The sequence below is a fragment of the Rhopilema esculentum genome, chromosome 19 (assembly GCF_057945365.1).
Source record: "Rhopilema esculentum isolate cy_ngs chromosome 19, ASM5794536v1, whole genome shotgun sequence".
Classification (NCBI taxonomy): Eukaryota; Metazoa; Cnidaria; class Scyphozoa; order Rhizostomeae; family Rhizostomatidae; genus Rhopilema; species Rhopilema esculentum.
In genome coordinates this window covers 1,186,990-1,205,578 of record NC_142833.1, presented here as the reverse complement: position 1 = coordinate 1,205,578, position 18,589 = coordinate 1,186,990, and the positions used below count along the sequence as shown (strand labels likewise).

The 18,589-nt window shown below is 36.9% G+C and overlaps 3 protein-coding genes across 11 annotated transcripts in view; 2 read left to right on the top strand and 1 right to left on the bottom strand.

Annotated features, from left to right (window-relative positions):
* The window catches only part of LOC135688242 (DNA ligase 3), a 46,409-nt gene extending 40,002 nt beyond the window's left edge, over positions 1-6,407 (top strand). For all 8 annotated transcript variants that reach the window (XM_065205012.2, XM_065205014.2, XM_065205009.2 and 5 more), the window contains one exon: positions 996-6,407. In XM_065205012.2, the coding sequence (XP_065061084.2) occupies positions 996-1,109 (114 nt within the window). In that variant the 3' untranslated portion in view covers positions 1,110-6,407. The remainder of the gene's footprint in view (positions 1-995) is intronic.
* A 764-nt stretch (positions 6,408-7,171) lies between these two features.
* LOC135688241 (leucine-rich repeat serine/threonine-protein kinase 2-like) lies at positions 7,172-18,471 on the bottom strand. 2 transcript variants are annotated; one of them, XM_089114114.1, is made up of 8 exons: positions 18,037-18,471; positions 16,764-17,164; positions 16,000-16,402; positions 14,442-15,078; positions 13,709-13,901; positions 12,415-12,804; positions 10,956-11,240; positions 7,172-10,227 (listed from the first exon to the last, which is right to left on the bottom strand). In XM_089114114.1, exons 2-8 carry the CDS (start codon positions 17,161-17,163, stop codon positions 7,172-7,174), a joined length of 5,364 nt encoding a protein of 1,787 aa, XP_088970240.1. In that variant the 5' UTR covers position 17,164; positions 18,037-18,471. The 2 variants fall into 2 exon arrangements, with proteins under 2 accessions (XP_088970240.1, XP_088970241.1); XM_089114115.1 differs by lacking the exon at positions 18,037-18,471 and having other exon boundaries at positions 16,764-18,008.
* LOC135688247 (neo-calmodulin) overlaps positions 13,354-18,589 on the top strand; it is a 47,582-nt gene continuing 42,346 nt past the window's right edge. Inside the window, exon 1 of the mRNA XM_065205021.2 lies at positions 13,354-13,479. The gene's annotated coding sequence lies outside the window, so the exon portion shown is untranslated. The remainder of the gene's footprint in view (positions 13,480-18,589) is intronic.

Sequence of the window (18,589 nt, the reverse complement as noted above, 5' to 3'; positions counted from 1 at the left end):
CATTGACTTGATATCAAGGCTTTTGAAGCTTGGGAATTCCTTTCATATTCGGATTTTGAAGCTTCTATCTCAAACAAAACGGTATCTGTTTCAGAGCAAGAGACCGTTGAAACTAAAGTCAAACCGGTAGTATGAATTGTAAGATAAATTGGTATTACGTAAGACAGATTGTTATTTTTGTTAACAGCCCTTTATACAATGCATCGTAGATGATTTAGAGGTGATAAATTCATTGCCACGATGTTATTTTTTGATTTCCGTGAATTAATATCCTTCTGAGTTTAAAAGTCTTCAATGATAAATCATAGCCAGAATCAATCAACCGAAACATTGCAAAATTTTTAGGGAAAAATTCAGATATCGAAAAGGATCTGAACTCCCCCAGTTTTCCCCTCCCCCAGTTTCTCCCCTCCCCCTATTGTCTAAACGTACTTGTCAAAAATGTTAAATTTTTTGTTATGCTATTTTATTGAAAACTCTTTCCAATTCAAAATATACGCTGAAGCTCTTATTTGTGAATTTAGAAATTTTTAGCTTAAGCACTAATAACATCGTTGTAAACATTGATAAATGAATAATTATGGTGATGACAAATCTTGGCAAAAGTTTCTGTAGACAAGTACGCAGCCTTATCGATTTCAACTGCTTCTGTAGTAGAAACGTTCTTCTACCAACAAATTATTTCATTTTGAAGGGAAGGGAGACCAACCTGAAAATGCCAGCAAATATCTAGCTACCGTCTTATCCGAGACCTGTGCCCGGTTAAAATAATTAGAATGGTAAAAAGTAAACGGGGAGACGAGGTTTTTGTTAGCCTGCGTCGCAGACCATATTCTGAAGACGCAGGCTAGGTTTTCGTAATTTCCTCTGACAACGAATAGCGTAGCTGAAGCTTGCTGTTGACAGAGGCTCTACCAAGGCATTCCACTGTAGAGCTGACGACTGCTTAAATCACGTCACCACTTTTGTAATCTTGTTGTTTATTTCTTATTCAGGTCAGCATTTCATCACATAGTAGTGCAATACTTGTAAACGAGGATTGGGTTTGGGATTCAGTAAGGATTGCCGCTTTGCAGGACGAATCAAATTATTTCCCTGGGTCCATGTAGCAAGGTATATTATTTCACAAATGTGCCTGTAATGGAATTAAGTACCATTGCATATCTAAAATACCTATTCTGTTAAGTCCAAAATGATATTCTTTTGCTATGAATTATTAAATAGTCATTGAAATTTTATTTTAATGGTATAATGTTGCATTAGTGTATTTTGTAGTAATTTATTATGCAAAGGAAACAAAAGCAATTTCAATAATCAATAATTATTATTGCTTGTGTCAAAAATGTTGTCTTGACTTTTTTGATTAATGATAAGTATAGTGTGACCTGTGTTTAAAAAAGAATCATTAACTTTGGCCTAGGTGACAAGTGATCAGGAAGTGGGGAAGGGTCCTTATCACCCTTGAATCTACGTCTTACCCTCATCAAAATGGTTTTTATTCTCAAAATCATAGCTGTTTAAGTATTCATGATATTCTTTTTTCACAATTTTTCGTATCAGTAGTATTCGTACCAATCACAATCAAAACCTGGCAGATTAAGAGTGCCTTTGTACCCTTAAAGCTTAAGAAATAAATGATTGTGCTGGAACATTATGAAAAAATGGAAAAGTGATTAATATTCGAATGCAAGGTATTTACCACTTCTGCTACTTTGTGGATTAAAATGAGATATTTGTAAGATTTTGTAATTCTTTTGCCATAAAATTTTCAAATTGAAATTGAAATGCAAGTTTGCAGATTTGAAATTTGTCTGTCGGTAAAAACCATCGGTAATAGCTATCGACAAAGACAATTGGCAAGAGCTATTTACAAGGGCAATTGGCCTGTGTGTGTCATGTTATTTTATTGCAAAAACAATATTACATATAGTTTCTAAATGATTAATTAAAATCCGTAATGCATGATGTATCAAAGGAATATTTTATGGCAAATGGAACACCAGAGGTTTAGCTGATGTGCAACACAGAAGCGCCAAAATCTTGTTTCCAGTTTTTTGAAAACAGTTTTTTAGAGTTCAATACTTAATAAAAAATGAAATCAATTTTTGGATTAAAGATCTGCTATATGCCCCTTTGAATTCTGCTAAAAATTTTCTGTCATAAAAAACTGGAGATGCTGCTCTTGGGCAGACACCGAGATACCGCTGAATGTGATTGATCAAGTTGCCTACCACAGAGGATCAACCCTAAAAAGGCAGTTCACTCTTTTTTATATACGAACAATTTTATAAGAACGCGAGTCTCAAAACTGGTCAAAAGATAAGAAAAAATTAAGAACAAACTGTGGCTGAGCTACTGTAAAATGCTCATCGAAAACGAGGGTTTTTAGTCATGTGTGGGTGCTTTTTCAGTGAGTTTACAAACTTGTAGGCAGAGGAAGGTGGTCTCACTCACTGTGTTGACAAATGAGGCCTGAACATCACCCTCGAGCGAAAAGGCTAGCAATCACACTGCTTACACTCTATTAATTTAAGAGCAGATTAAAAACAATCCAGCCTCAGATTTTCGAAAAAAATTGAAAACAGTCAGCCTGAACTTAGATTTACTGTGTGGAATAAAGAAAAGGTCACGGTAGCAGGCTGCTCGACGGGCTCCAAGGAGTTCTTGCGGCGAAAAATCGATAAAAATGTAACAAATAAGAAAAAACGCAATGCGACGAGAATGAACAGCAACAAACACAGGTAAATCAGTGAAGGCTAATATTTCGCCCCGGCATACGGGGCTTCACCAAAGAAAAAAAACAATTTACTGCTGGTTATAGAATAAAACTGTATCTGAATCAAGATAGGTTAATGAACTGCAAGTGAGGTTTGAGTTTTTCAATGTCCTGTAAGTAGGAATTCTACACTGTTTCATCGACAAGTATTGTTAATTTAAATAACTATTCTAAAAGGACTTCAAACATGCTTTTTGCTTTAGGTGTAGAATCCCAACGTAACAAGAGAGCTCCTCCCGATTGATGCTTAGGTGTCATAAACGTGCAGTACCGAGAATGCATTGCGCATGAATGGCGGCAAAATCAATGTAGTGAAATTGATTAGACAGTTTGCAAATAGATACGCGAAGCTCGGTCAGACAGTTGGGTATGAAAGCGACTAAATATCAGATCCTTTTAGTTCTGTCCAGAAACACTGATATTTCCAGATTACTTCTCGAAATGTTGTTGTGTTACTTTTCAAAACTGAGATAGTACGTTATATGGAATCGAAGAAGAAAACTATTTTGAAGAACTCATGTTTGGCACGTCGAGGTAAGGCGACGTAGGCCTTGCAGCAGTGTCTCACAATTCAACAATGATACCTAAAAGAGCTGAAGGAAAGGCTGCACAAAATGTAAGTTTACGATTTAATCTTTCTTTTTGAGGCAGTTTCCTTGTTTTGATAAATAAATTTCGAAGACTGAGATACGTTTTGTCGGGATATAGTGCCATTGAAGGTAAAATGTCGGGTAAAAAGCAATCGATAAGGGGAGACATGTCCGGGTATTTAATTATCCAAATGGCATGCATGATGCTGATACCATTTGATTATTTGACTTATATCGATTGAAATTTTAAGAAACGTGTGAATCAGTGCCTGAAATGGCTTACACGAAAAGCTAGTTCAGGTGCATAATTTGGACATTTTAAGAAAATGTTGGCCAATTACTTTCAAGGTCAGCATTTAGGAACGGATATTTAGGACCAAAAACTGATTTTGTGAGACACTTTAAATTATCTAGTTTTACATCGGATTAACATCATAAAATAGTTAGCTAATTGGTATTGAGTAATTCTCTTCATCTTAGCTACTACGTCATTGCGGAACCTGACGCCATTTGATTATAGTTAATGTGTCAATAAACAAAAGGAAGACATGATTTAATTCTTGATTCAGCATTCCCGTAACCATATTTGATCATATTTTCGGTCTCAGTGATTGCATGATCCAACCTAACTGATCGCACGATCTTTCTTTATTGACAACATGTTTTGGCTATGAGGGTTACACGATCTAATTCAATATTGTAAAACACACGATGTATCATGATGGAAAAACAATTTGCTATGTCCTTTTTTATCAAATTTACAAATTTTGATGGGACGTTGCAGTTTAAAAAGAATTTTGAAAATGTTTTCGGGATGTCAATTTTCTAGATATCGTTTCTTTACTATTAAAGCTCGATTCCCGATTTTGTTTTGGAGTGCATCATGCGTGACATGAACACTAGGGCGATGTAAATAGTTTTCTTCGCTATGTCATTCTTCAGCGGATTTCCTGAATTAATGCTTCGTATTTATGATAATGGTTGCGCCAAATTGCTATAAATGTTTCAACTCACTGATGCTAAAATAACTTTCACTAGATGTTGTAGTTGATTGGACCCAATTTTATTCGCGAAATTTCAAACTTGCCTCTGTTTCTCGATAGCTGCAACTGTCATGTTTTCATTCTGCTTCATTCTCGAATTATTCAAATGACTCAATGAGTTGTGCCTTCATATTAATGGATAAAAATTTCTATGGAGCCTATTCTGCAAACCCCTTTTCGGGTTCACCATTGTTTTCTTTCATAATCCGGCTCGGCGGACCACTCGATTCAAGCAACTCCGTATCCTGAAACGGAGGTATAGGCCAGGGATATATTCCTCTTACACAATTTATGTGCAGTCATTCTGTAATAAAATGGATGACATCGTTGTTGAACCAGATCGTGATTCGCTTAAGCGGAAGAGTTTCAAAAAAAGGAAGTTACCTTATGTATCAAGCTACTTATTTGCATTAAAGCTTTGAAATATAATTTTAAATTCGAGGTCATGACTGTAAATTTTGCCCAGTGAATACTGCTTTTTTATACAAAATTAATCCAATATGCCCCGAGGGTGAAAACGAACTGACTTGTCTACACAATAGCGGTATTTTCAGTTTATTTGCAGGAAAATTCCTTAAAGAAGATTTTCGAAAAAAATTCACGATAGCTTCTAACTCTCGACTAGCTACCAACTTATGGAAAAATCTCAGAAAAATTGCTTGGGCTTGAGTGGCCCTGGACTAGATTTGGAAGTCCAGAACGAATGATTTAGACCCAAGAATCTGTTTCCCGAAGTACGTAGTGACAGTACAAGAAATTTACTGAACAATGCTTGTGGAAGATAAAAGATTTTGCAATAACTATTTGCGATGCGATAAGTAAGAAAACATTGATATACTTTCAAGTTCCTAATTGTAGGGGGGTACACTCCATTTTTCAGAAATTTTGCATACCCATCTCGTTATACTTTAAACATAATTTCGGAAAATCTAAGCATTTCAATCGTATATGCCCCCTATTTCGGGCTTTTTAAAAAATACCAACCTCCTTATTAGACCCCTTCCCCCCTCTACAATAAGGATCTTGAGAGTACCACGATCAATCCAAATTTATCGTAAACATATAAGCGTTCCCTGGCTTTTAACTGATCACATTTCCTAAGGATGCGATTAAACTAACTGAGATTGCACCAGTGGCGAATCTAGACAAAATTTTGAGTGGGTTCCTATATCGGCGTGGTTCCAGATTTTTCTGGCAACGCCTTTGATTTTCGCCCTAAGTCGGACAACGCCTATTTCGCTTTGGTTGAGATTCACAGATGCAAGATTTAAATTTTAACAAGATGAAATATCATTACAGCCTGATTCCAAGGCATGTAAGAAATATAATTCTGTAATCCAAACCAGAAGCTGTCATTGTGAATTCTAAAAGGAACGATTTCGATTTCTTGCCAAATAGCTGCTACAGCAAGAGATAAACTCACTGACTATTGCAAGTTTTGAGTAAATTCATGCTATACATATTACCAAATAATAAACAAAGTAAAATGTAAAAAAAATCAGCAAGTGTATCTAGAATGGATAACAATGAACAAAGCCTTATATCATATATAGCAAACCAGCCCAATTATTCCAAGTGCAAATTATGGTATATGAAATCATAGTTTCCTAAAGTCTTTCATTGCATCTTGATAAAGTTCTTACCCCAAAGATACATATATTACATATACGACTTCCAGAGTTCTATAAACTTTGCACATCAAATAGAAAATGTCTTCAACACCCCCGAGTTTCCTGCCAAGAATTCTCTCCCGCTTATTGTAACACCTCGTGAACATCACTTTACAAACATCTAGCTTTTCAAATTGACTTTCGTCTGACCCATGAGCAACGAAACTGTGACCTGTCTTATGCAGGTTAGTTGGGCCAGTCAAGAAAAATGAACACCTAGTTAGCGAGGCGTGTTGGAAAAGTACTGTTGAAAATCCATAGGATATATCAACACAGTCCTTAAATTTCATTGAACCTCACGCGCTGGCTGCTTCACGTTCGAATGCTGCTCTCGCCGTTTGTAAGTTGGGTTCCAAAAGGGTCCCTTTGTTTGTGGCACAAACAATGGAGGACAATGGATTGCCATGGCTACGACAGGGTTACTTTTTAAAAGAATACAATATGATACAAAGGGCTACCATGGCTACGACGGGGTTCCTTTGTTTCTCAATACCATATATAGAGAGTGCCAAAGGCTGTAGAACAAGAGCCCATTTACCGTCAAAACTCGTTGCGATTTATTCTAAAGTAAAGGGAAAACTGATGTTATCTGTCTTGGGAAAAATTGACAGGGTTCCAGAACCCTTGGAACCCAGTCTAGATCCACCATTGCATTGGACTGCAGTTGAAGCAGCAAACGGTTTTTATCAACAACTAGTCAGTGTAAATTTGATAGATTCTGACTTTGGGAAACGCAGCTTGAGGATTAAACAAAGAAACAAGTACGGTGACATCCCGGGTGACATAAAACACATCGTGATAGTAGTATTCCAACTTCCATTCTCGTCAATAGAAGTTAGTTGTCCCGTACTTGTTATTTGTTTAATCAATATAACTTTATGTATTAAATTAATAAGTTCTATAAATTAGTATTAGTATTAATGTAAAGAATGTAAGACAAATGTTTTTATTTATCTTGCACAGTTTTTTTTCATAACGCCATTCTCTAATTTGAAAATATATATACCACTTCGTAATCCATCTAAAGTAAATACCTATTCGATTTATTGATTGCAGTTTCATTAAATCATACTTTAAAATATCTACATCTAATTATATTTCTAAAATTCTTTTTAATACATGAGCTGGAAGTGCTTCCCAAATAAGAAGTAAATTGTCTTCGAATTGATTGAATTTCTGTGCAGCATGATGTCTGGCTTTGCTGTTCCTAATTCCTTGATTATGATCTTCAGCATCTTTTAAAACATTGTGTCTATCTTGGCATCTTTTGATGTCATTTGGCCAAATTTTGCCCATATCTAGAGGCCTTTCTGTTTGAGATTCTTTCCTTTTAAACGAAGATTCTGGCTTGTCAGCTGGCAGGGCCCCTGTCAAAAGACACAGGCCCTGATCTTTGTCACAAAAAGCAGTTAGGTTCACCTTTCTACCTGTAGTAACCACAAGCCGTGCGGGGTTCCCACCAGTGTTAGGAAATGAAATGATGGATCGCACTTCCATTTTGTATGGCCTGAACGCTGTCATAAAACAGTGTTGGCCACTACTTTCTATACTGTATATTAAAATATACCCGCTGCCAGTACCAGCCCATAGTGTGTCGTCCACAATACAAAAGCAAGTAATACTTTGACCATATGAATCAATGGTAGGCAGCAGTCGCCCTATTTGCTGCCATGTACTTATTTCTCCTATGTATTCAATAGTGTTGGTTGAGAATATACGAATGGTAGGGCTATTGTAATACGAAACAGCCAACAAATTGTCACATAATGAAACTCCAATCTGTGAGATTGTCTCGTCGTTTGGCTCCCTTATATGCTTAAAATGTTCCAATGCAGACACAGAGTACACGTATAGGTACTTGCCGCAGCCAATAAACAGGTTATCTTCACTTATACTTGTATTTATTGCCGTCACCGCAAATTCCTTGTTTACTGTTACAAGATCTTTGCCTTTTAGTTCTCCTGTTAGGAATTCAGCTTTGCCCATTTTCAAAACGTTGCCATCTTTAAAACCGATAAAGACATGATTGTGACACATTTTCATTGAACTTATCCACCTGTATTCCAACTGATGCCAACTGACATTCCGCTCTTCTTTCAATGAATAGATGAGAATGGAATCAAACTTGCATCTTGTATGCATTGCAATATAATCATCGTTAACTGCATGTATCGATACTACCATGTTAGCATTTTTCAGGTATTTGCTAATAGAGCTTCCTTCAGAACAAAACCGTTTCTTAATACTCGATGTTAATGGGTCAATAACAATTAAAGCTGCACCCTTGCTATCTTGACAGCTGATCCAAACATCTTTGGAGCATTGTATGAAATATAGGTAACAGAAGCTTGCTATACCTCTCAGAGGGATTTTGCCATACAAAAGGCAGAAGCCGGGCGATTTCAGCTGCAATTTGATTTCTTGTGAGGTAGGTCGATTTTTTGCCACTTGTGCCCATGCCTTTGTCATCAGTTCTGTTAACGTAAGCAAGCTGAATTGTGTGGCAATGACGTCATTGATTGTGGGTCGTTTTCCTGCTTTTACTTCGTCATCTCTTTCGAAATTATCTTGGGCCAAGTAAAAGGGCCGTCGTTTGGTTATCATTTCGTAAAGCACCATGGCGAACGAGAACACATCAACTTTGGCATCATACTCGTGCATACCACAAAGTACTTCTGGAGCAATGAAGCCTGAAGTGCCTTTCCGCAACTTTAGGCCAACTGGCGAAACGAGATTTGCGGAGCCAAAATCGGCTAACTTTACATTCACGTGAATGTCACTTTCCAAGGAGAAAACAAGAACGTTATCAGACTTGAGATCCCTGTGAATAATGCCAAGCGAATGAAGATAGGCTAGCGCACAGATAATTTGCTGCGCCATCCGGTAGACAACTATTCTCGGAATTTGAAGCTGCGGGGCTTTTAGCACCATCCTTAAGGAGCCTTTGTTGGCCAGTTCTGTCACCAACATGCAATTGGGATAGCGTAATCCACCGTAGAATGGTATAACGAATGGACACTCTCTGCACCTTGTTAGCATACATGCTTCTCGCCGCATTTCGTAAAGAACTTCTAATGCAAGACTAGGAATATCCTTAACGGTTTTGTACACCTTGATAGCAACGGATCGACACCCTTGCTTTCCACTGTATACTTTCGCAAATGTTCCAAAACCAAGCAAATTTTCTTCCACTGTAATAGTGTTTATATTGTAGCTCGGGTCATTCAAAGGAAGCTCTGGAAAAATGTGACATAGCTTGATATTACGTGGACTGTCGTGATTTTTGCACACAAGGTGATCTTCTACGGACAGACATTCATACACATCAAAAAGATGAGGAGGTTTCATGTCGTAATCAAGGCAGATAGGACATGGAGCTAATTGAGACATCTCGCGAACTGACATGTCCCGATTCCATTCAGTAACTACTGAATATATATGTTCTAGCATAAGCGAAAAAGCTTGAAAACCAATGCTTGAATGGGACACTTTTGTCTCAACTACTTCCCTTGCATTTTCTCCTCTTCGCTCTACGACCGACAGAAAGAGATCTGGATGATTTAAAAGAATGCCTTGACGCCAAAATATGAGCTTCTTCTTAACAATGAGAGCAAAGATGTCAATGTTTTCCTTTTGTAGTTGCTCGTCTTTCTGTTTGGTAGTCTCTACTTTTACATCACCTTTGAAAGGTGCCTGTTCAATATCCAACCAGGAATCCTTAGTTTCTTCATCCTTCCTATTCGAAACAAGGCTGAATATTTCGTTGAAACAGGCTGTGAATCTGCTTATAAGTCGCGTCCAGAACCCATGTGATATACGGGGAAAAGAATGTATTCGTGTAATGGTTCTGCCTGGTTCTTGCAAGCCAAAGAAACCAACAGGGTTCTGTTGAGGCAGTTTTGAGAAGATAAGAAATCGATGCTCGCTAATTGAACAAGCTACTTGGAATCGATGAATAAGCCGTGTTAAATTCACGTATAAGCTGTTATTGGAGAGGAGACATTCGAGGTCTTTGCAATGCAGAATACCATGGCTGTTCTCACATTTGTCGCTGATCATCCTGACTATAAGCTGACAGAGCCAGGATGGATTAATGAAGTACATGTCCCCAAGATTGCTGCAGGGGTCTTCATAATGCAGTACAATACCTGTAACAAGTTAGAAAAATACTGATAACAATTCCGAGGCATGTTTGAATATAATAACGACATCGGGATTTCGTTTTACGATCAAAATTTGTTTGTCAATTGTACAGTAGAGATGATAAAATGGGTCATCAGCAAGCTTTCCAATAAATCATTCAACAATGAAATAATTTCCTTTGGAATTAGATTTGATTCGCCAATTTTCCTCGGGAGTTAAAATTTAGCTAGGAAGTGTAGATTATAGATTGTCATCATTAAATTTGTATATTTCTGTGAGCTTACTCAGGGCTGTTATCTGTCACAATTTAAACGTATGGATAGAGCTATAGCTTGCTTTTCGGTTGGAAATGGCCCATCCCCTACCTTGCCATATGGACCTAAGTAAACATTTGATCAAAGAAACAGAGATTTATATTCTTGTAATATGCTTTATTTCTACTTTATTTATTTCTCAACTTTCAGCGAACGAGGGCCTGGGAGATATAATCAGTTTTCTTTAACCTTCCCGTTCGGAATATCATTTTGGCAATGCAGTATTCAGAAATGCTAGGGGCATTGACAAACGCATTCCTGGTCTTGGAGAAAGAGTCTGCGTGGCTTCTTATCCGATACAAAAGTTCTTTAAAACAAGGGGGCTTACTTGAATTAAACAGATAAATTTTGAAATGCCAGCGTGAAAAATTTGAGAAAGACAAATCTTTTCGATACTCAAGGATATTCTGCATACTAACCTATTTCGTGTAAGAGTTTTGTGATTTTCATTAGATCATCTGGATCGCTGTAATCTTGTGGGTATTTCTTTGAATTATCTTTCAACATGTTTTCGAACTCCGCTTTACTTAGTAAAGGCAGCTTGGCTTCTCTTTCAAGTTCTGTTACTTTTTCTTTAACCAACTTGGGCACGCTTAAATAGCTTTTTGGTATCAGCTCATCCATTGCAATTGGGCCGTATTGGCTTTCACCAAGAGTTACTTCTGAAGCCTTTTCGAATATCAATGTTTGCAGTCTTTTTATTCCTACAAAAGACGATTGGAGCTATTTCTAGGTGACATGCAACATTAAAGCCTAAAACCCACTCTGGAAAGCGATCCGCGGATCGGATCAGATTGGAATGCACGTTGACATTTATCTCCACGGGTTCCTTGCCTCATAACGCAAGTCCTCTATTGTTTAAAAAGTTCTAATTCGATTTTGATCAAAAGAAAACTATTGTACCGGAACGGTTCATAAAAAAGTTGAAATGATTTCAACTTTTTTTCGATCCGTTTCGATCCCTCGCGGATCAATCATGTAAGCATTTTTGCATCCAAAGCGCTTGCGCAACACAAAATCTGATCCGATCCGCGGATCATTTACCGTTTTCCAAGAGTAGGTTTTCGGCTTTAGAAGGAAATGCGATAAAATGTAACTTAGGGTTCACTCAGTAGTCATACTATAGCGTAAGGAAGTGATAGCGTCCGAAAATCTTTTTTTGAGTATTTCGAATTTCAACCATATTTGAATCACTAAAGCCAATGCACCATTTGGTAAGAGATGTCACAGTCGCATTACTGAATAATCTGGCCATTAATGTAGTGCGTTTTCCAAAGAGGTCAAAATTGCTGCCCCCTATGGCATAATTTCAAGTGTTTCCACTGGACTTTTTGCTTGGTTTTGTCTCTTCGTTTATTTACTCGAGTAGCTCTTTTCCGCTAAATTTCAAAACACAAGAAACTATTGCAAGTAAGATCAGCGATTTGAACTCGACTTGTGTAGACAGAAAAAGTTTGTTTTCTTTTATGGAAACTTCACTCAGTTTAGCGGCTGCCGATTGGACAAAAACAAAGGACCAACTAAGCGCGCTACTCCTCCTCTTGCCTTACGTCGCGACAGGAGTCGGATGAAACAAAGATAAGCACACTATGTTTCTATTATTCTGTGCTATCTTGCTATCTTGAATTCCTTATATTCTGTGCATGGGATACCTATGGCTTATTTGCACCATTATTTATCACTTTTATTGCAAAGAGTGTATTAGAATTTCTCAGTATTGGCGTTAATACTAGAGTTAAAGGAAGTTAATGTACCCAAACTAGAATCCTCTCAAATGTTATCATGACGTCATCAGTTATATCAATGCGAGTAAGGTTAGGAAGAGTTTCATTGGCCTTAGAGATTAATCCTTGGTTCAGGCATAAGGAAAATACTCACTTGCTTTGCATTCTTTCACATCTTCTGCAAGTACACTGTTTGTAAGCATTAGCACCATAACGCATTTAAGCCTTTCGTACTTCGACACCAGGTCCCAAACTCTTGAGTTCATCGTATCCTCAAATCCAAGATCTCTTCTACGACCAGCAATTTTATCCAAGTGTGTACCAATAATAATCACATGGGAATAAGGTGCCCAACATTGCAAATTATCAAGCCAAGGCTTTAAACTATCGATTCCTTTGTTTTCTTCATTTACGTTCCATACCGCAAGATACAAAGTGCGTTGAGTGAGGAAGCAGTTGCTGATGGCACAGCAGTCATTATGACCAGCCACATCCCAGCAGTTAAATGCATACTTGTTTATATCGACTCTTTGAATATTTATGCCTTGAATAAAATAAATTATCCATGAGACTCTACTCAAACATGATTAACGATAGACGGTACCACGGAAGAAGCTACAAAGATCACTCAGGAAAGTAAATATTAGCAAGATCGGAAAGATTTTTCCTAATTCTTCAAAAGGCAAGATCTCTTATTGCGAGAAAAAGTTAACGAAAGACCTTATCACACAGGGAAAGCCCTCCTGCATATATACAAGTTTACACATAGACCTAGAGGAAAAATCTTAATATATAAAGAAATTTGTTAGAACAGACGACCAGTTACGAAGATCCCATTTGTTGGCAAAGATGAAATTCCTTCATATGGAAACGATCAATATTAATTACCCGAGTTCCTGGTTGCTTCCAGGGCTAATTTTCTCATCCAAGATCTTTTCCAATTCGCACAGTGCTGAATTAGACTGAATTACGGCAAAGTTTTTTGACTGCAAATTTAAGTCGAACTAAATTTGTGATGAAAGTTTCGTATATACTCAGCACTGTTATTCTTTTTCTTTCTATTTTGTAGCTCCTGGAATGCTTTTAATCCCGAGATCAGCTGACAAGGAAGCTGTAGTTCCTATGTATCTAATTCCTAACCAAACGTGTCACACAGAACTACACGAGCCAAGATGGAAGTTTACAAAAGGTTATCAAATTTTCTCCTTGAACATTAAAGGTAACAGTTTATCCCAATTAGTTTTTTCATGTATCGAGGTAGAAGGTCTTTTTGTCAAGAGAACATATGTTGTCCCCCCCTTTTACTTCTTAAAAAAGGCAGGTGTGGCATGATTGCCCCCTCAGTGCAAGTACTTTGTCCTTATCTAGCTGCAGATATATCTCTTTTACAAAAAGAAAAACTGAGCAACAGATTCCAAAGAAAAATAACAAATAATATCTCAACCTACTCTCAGTCGCATTGTTTTGCTTAAAAGTATAATCATTGTCCAGGCAGTGCATCAGTGTGGTCTTTCCGACTCCGTTCTTCCCCAAGATCATCAGCTTCATGGTATAGAAAGGTTTCGTGTCTCTCAGCTTTCCCATTAGGTAGCTTATGATTTCTTTCGTCGAGCCTCGTTTGCTTTTTGGAGGGTCTGTCAGCTGTTAAAAAGGAGCAGATAATGGTAGCATTGAGAATCACATCTTTATAAAGAGCAGAGCAGCGAAACAAATTAATCGCACGGTAAAAGCAGATAGATATTTGAACTATCTAATAGTTAGAGGAACTTCGAGCGTAAATTTCCGACAAGTTCTCTACAGATTTGGACTTTCAGGGATTTGACGAGTGTCTAAAGGAAAAGAGAAAATAAATACACAATAATTTTGGCATTTACCATTCAACAGTAGTTCAAACAATTTCAAATCTAGTAGCCAAAAAAGCCTTATACCATTGAAGAGTGTTAACTTTTGAGAAGTTGCACGAAATCAATAACATAGCTTGACAAGTGTGTGGGAGAAGGGAAGCAGTCATTTTAGGCCGACGATCATTTCAAACTTCGAAGCTGAAATACCACAAAAGTGGCTGCTAAATATACTCGATTTTATAATAAACAAAGTTTGCGTTCGTCGTTTTCGCTGAAAATTATGGACGTGGTGCCCCCTCATACCTATTTTGTATTTATTTCCTTGATGGAGACATACCTTTACCATGTCTTTTATTTCAAGATATCCCAGATTTTTCAACTTTGCAAGGTCTGGTGGAAGAGCTTCAATATACGAATTGCCACTAAGCCAGAGACTTTTTAACGAGCCTATATTCCAAATACAATCTGGGACATAGGCCAAGCGGTTTCTTGCCAAATTCAATTCCTGCAAATTGGAATCTGCGATTGAATCATCAATTGTTGTTAGTTTGTTGCCGGATAAATTCAGGTATATAAAAAACTTGCTCCAACTGCTAACAGGAGGAAAAGCACGGATTTCGTTGTCTGTCAGGTCAAGCCATCTTAGACTAGGCATGTTGAAGATCTCATGTGGTATTTCGCAGATTTTATTGAATGATAAATCAAGTCTTGTTAATCTCTGCATCTTCAGCAACACTGTTGGAACATATTGTAGCTTATTTTCTGCTAATGACAAATTTTGAAAACTTTTGATTTCTAAGAACCATCCAGAATGTGCTTCTACCAGCAAAAGTTGGCTCCACACTGCACTTTGCTCTTCTTTATCATTAAAGAAATAGTGCAAAAAGTCTTTGACAAGATTTAAGGCACGTCTCTTGATAGCAAACCTTGTCAGTGACCTTTTGAATCTATCGTCAATTGACCTTGCATGTTGTCTAATAAAGAAAGTAAAAAAATGTTATTGATCGGAAAAATATATTCATATTAAGTTATCAAAAAATACATCACATTACACTTTTTTTTATAAGAACCAGTAAATTTATGTTATGGCTGACTGTTCTTAATTTTTTCGAAAATCCGAGGTTGGATTGTTATTAATTTGTTCTCAAATTAATAGGGAGTAAGCAGTGCGATTGCTAGGTTTTTCGCTGCAGGGAGGGATTCAAGCCTGATTTGCCAACAAAGTGAGTGAGACAACCTTAATTTACCGGCCAATCTGAATATTTACCGAAAAAGCACCCACACATGGCTAAAAATCCTCGTTTTTGAGATGAAACATTGTTAAAAATTGCATTTTACAGTAGCTTGTTCTTAACTTTTGACCATTTTTCAAGCTCGCGTTCTTATAAATTTTTCCTATAAAAAAGAGTGTAAATACATTCAGAAAAATTATAGGAGTATTATTTAGATAGGAATTTTAAGCCTGCTGCTCCTGCTTACGATAAAAAATCGTCGTCCATCCTCTGTTGCAGGATGGGAGCCCTAAAACCTTGGACAGGCGGTGTTGAGATTTTCACCCTCCATCTCCAAGTCCAATGTTGATATTTCTCCAGAAACCAATGTTTGTGATTAACAGCATTCAGTGAAATGAAATGAAACGAAACAGATCGAAATTTGTTCACGAATTTGACAAAATTTTAAAGGGTTGATTTTAAAGGACTGAACTGACTTTCAAAGACTTATTTCGCCAGCTCGTTTAGTTTTTTTCTTTGTACTATTTCGTTTTGTTCCCTTTCATTTCTTTTCATTTCGTATCATTAGTTAAATGAAATAGGCCTAGTTTGAATAACGTTGAAAAACAACAAAAGAAACAGAAAATATGCAAATAATTGCAAAAGATGTTGACAAATCGGTACCTAAGGCTATCAAGCATTTCTTTAGTGAAAAATTCCATCTGTGACTTTGAAAAGTAGGTTTGCAGAACAATTTTTGCATGTTGCCATTGGCCATGGGTGTCTGCAGCATCGTCTTGAGACAAAATCATATGCGGCACTTGTCTATCATTTCTTAAAACTGCTATGTGTAGCAGAAAGAAAACTGTTGTCTGTTTCAAAGAAGGTTCTTGAAACATTGAGTTAAAAAAGCGAACTCTGCGGTCTCCATAATGAGTCATAATCCACTCCAAAGAGTTCATACAATTGTTATCTAAAGCTAGTTTCAATGCATCTTCATAAAAACATTCATCATAATCTAAATTTTCTCTCAGAGCTTTGAACTCCTCTGGTTCTTGTTTATTCTGGATGACAATAAGTTTCAATTCTAAAAAAAACGGATTTCAATTCAGATAAGAAATGATAAAATTTTACAATTTTCTATTCAATTTCAGATTTCTAGTATTTTTGACGTAGTAATCTTCCTCATGTAGTAATCTAACTCAGAGTTGATATAAAGGCTCTTTACAAGAAATGTGGCAAAATTATTTAGCATAGTAATTTCATAAAAAAGAGTTATCTGGCATAGCATATCATACTGGGTTGTAGCAAGAGGGAAATTATCAGTTGGTGATTTTTTTATCTAAGATTCTTCTAGCTTCTATACCCTATGGATATTGGGAAGAACATTTTAACAGAGAGAGCATTTCTGCAGCAACTCTTCAGAAAATTTTTCTCTTAAAGCATACCTTCTGTTTTGAGATGCCTAGCTGCTCTGTTTTTCCTTGTTTGTTTTGCAAGTTTGTATGGAGTATTACCAAAGTTATCAGCTAAACTGGTGTCCGCTGAAAATTTCAGAAGTACTTTAATGCACTCCATGTAGCCAAGTACAGCTGATATGTGAAGAGGTGTATATCCCCCTTTTGCCTGTGCATCAACATTTCCACCATAGGATAGCAAAACTTGCAATGCATTATGATTGTTCAGCCGAACAGCTTCGTGGAGTGAAGTATTACCACTGAGGCCAGAGCAGGGCATATTTATAAGCAATTCTTTTTCAGGTTCATCTTTCAGAAAGCTTTTTAATTCTTGTAGATATTTGCTTGCACAAAGTTTATGCAGATGATCACGTCTTTTCCAGTCAGCCATTCTACCAAAAATAAGAGGAAAATTTAGGATTAATTTTTATTGGTATTTACTTAAGATTTTTATATGACTTCTTCTCTGGTGCTCTCAAGGATATCCAACAATGCACTTCAGTACTTGGAAAATTCAGTTAAACTAACTGGAATTCAGGAGTATCATCTTAGAATCAACCAATCTAATGTTGATGAATGTCTTGGCTAAACAAATCATTATTGTTTTTAGCTATAATTGCCAACTGACTATTCCCTGGATATTGAAACCTTGATTTTACAAGTAATATTAAGGGGTAACAGCAATTACATCTAAATTTGCTTAGAATGAGCCATCTAATTTAAACTTGTATTCTTCTGGCAAATTGTGTTATTATTTCTTAAAATATCACGTTTGATTGATATTCCTTTGTTCCCTATTGCAATGATCACATTTGTTATTATCATTAAATTAAACTGAATTATTGAAGCTTGACATTGCATCAGGCTGTGATATTTTCGGATATGATTTTGACATATGGACCATTTAAGCATTCTCATTTTGTCCTGTTTTATACTTCCACAAATTTTCAGAAAGACTGAAACAGGAGTTGTATAAATATGCCACAGCAACTTTTCCCAAATCCTTTTGGAAATTTTGCCTTTTCCCATTTAAATTATTGCTTCTGGTACCCAGCAGAATAACTGGAAGAATTAGCAAATATGAGAACAAATATTGAGTCCCTCCCTACAACACAAAGAGCACTCTGCATCAGTCATTTAAATAACTTCTTTTAACTTTACACCCGTATCTATTCTTCTTGTAATACCCATTTTTTCACTCTTTTAAGCAAATTGATTGATATAAAAAATTATCATTTATCAAACAAGATTGCACAAGGAAAACCTGTTGGATGACTTGCTGGTCTCTTTAGCAAGTAAATATCGATGGCTGTGGCTCTTTACTGGTGAGCTCCTTCTAACTGGAACACCACTTTCAGGATCAAGATCCAACAATCATGTTCCATGATTTGTTTTGATTTTGAATTGAATGTCGTTACCAACCAACATCAAGGCATCAAGTTGCAAAATTCTGCTGACACGTTTGGCATAGCCACTAGTTTGACATTGCTTCCTTCGCTGCCAGAAAACTTAAGTGATAACGCTAGATGAATTCTATATTGACTACATTGAGTTCCTATCTCAAAGCGATTTCATCTATGAACTTTAGTCAAAAATCTCTAAACTTTCCTCTTATAAACAGCAGTTCCAAGAATTTTGTAAATGCTGCACTTCCGCTTTCGATGTCTCTTAGCTGTCAACGCAAATGGGTGCGACGGGTCACCCACTGACCACGAGTTCGAGAGTTTACATTTCACTTGCATCCAGTTGAGCCACAGGGGGGCCGGAGGGGCCGGGGGGCTGGGGGGCGGGGGACCGGGGGCCATGCCCCCACTTTT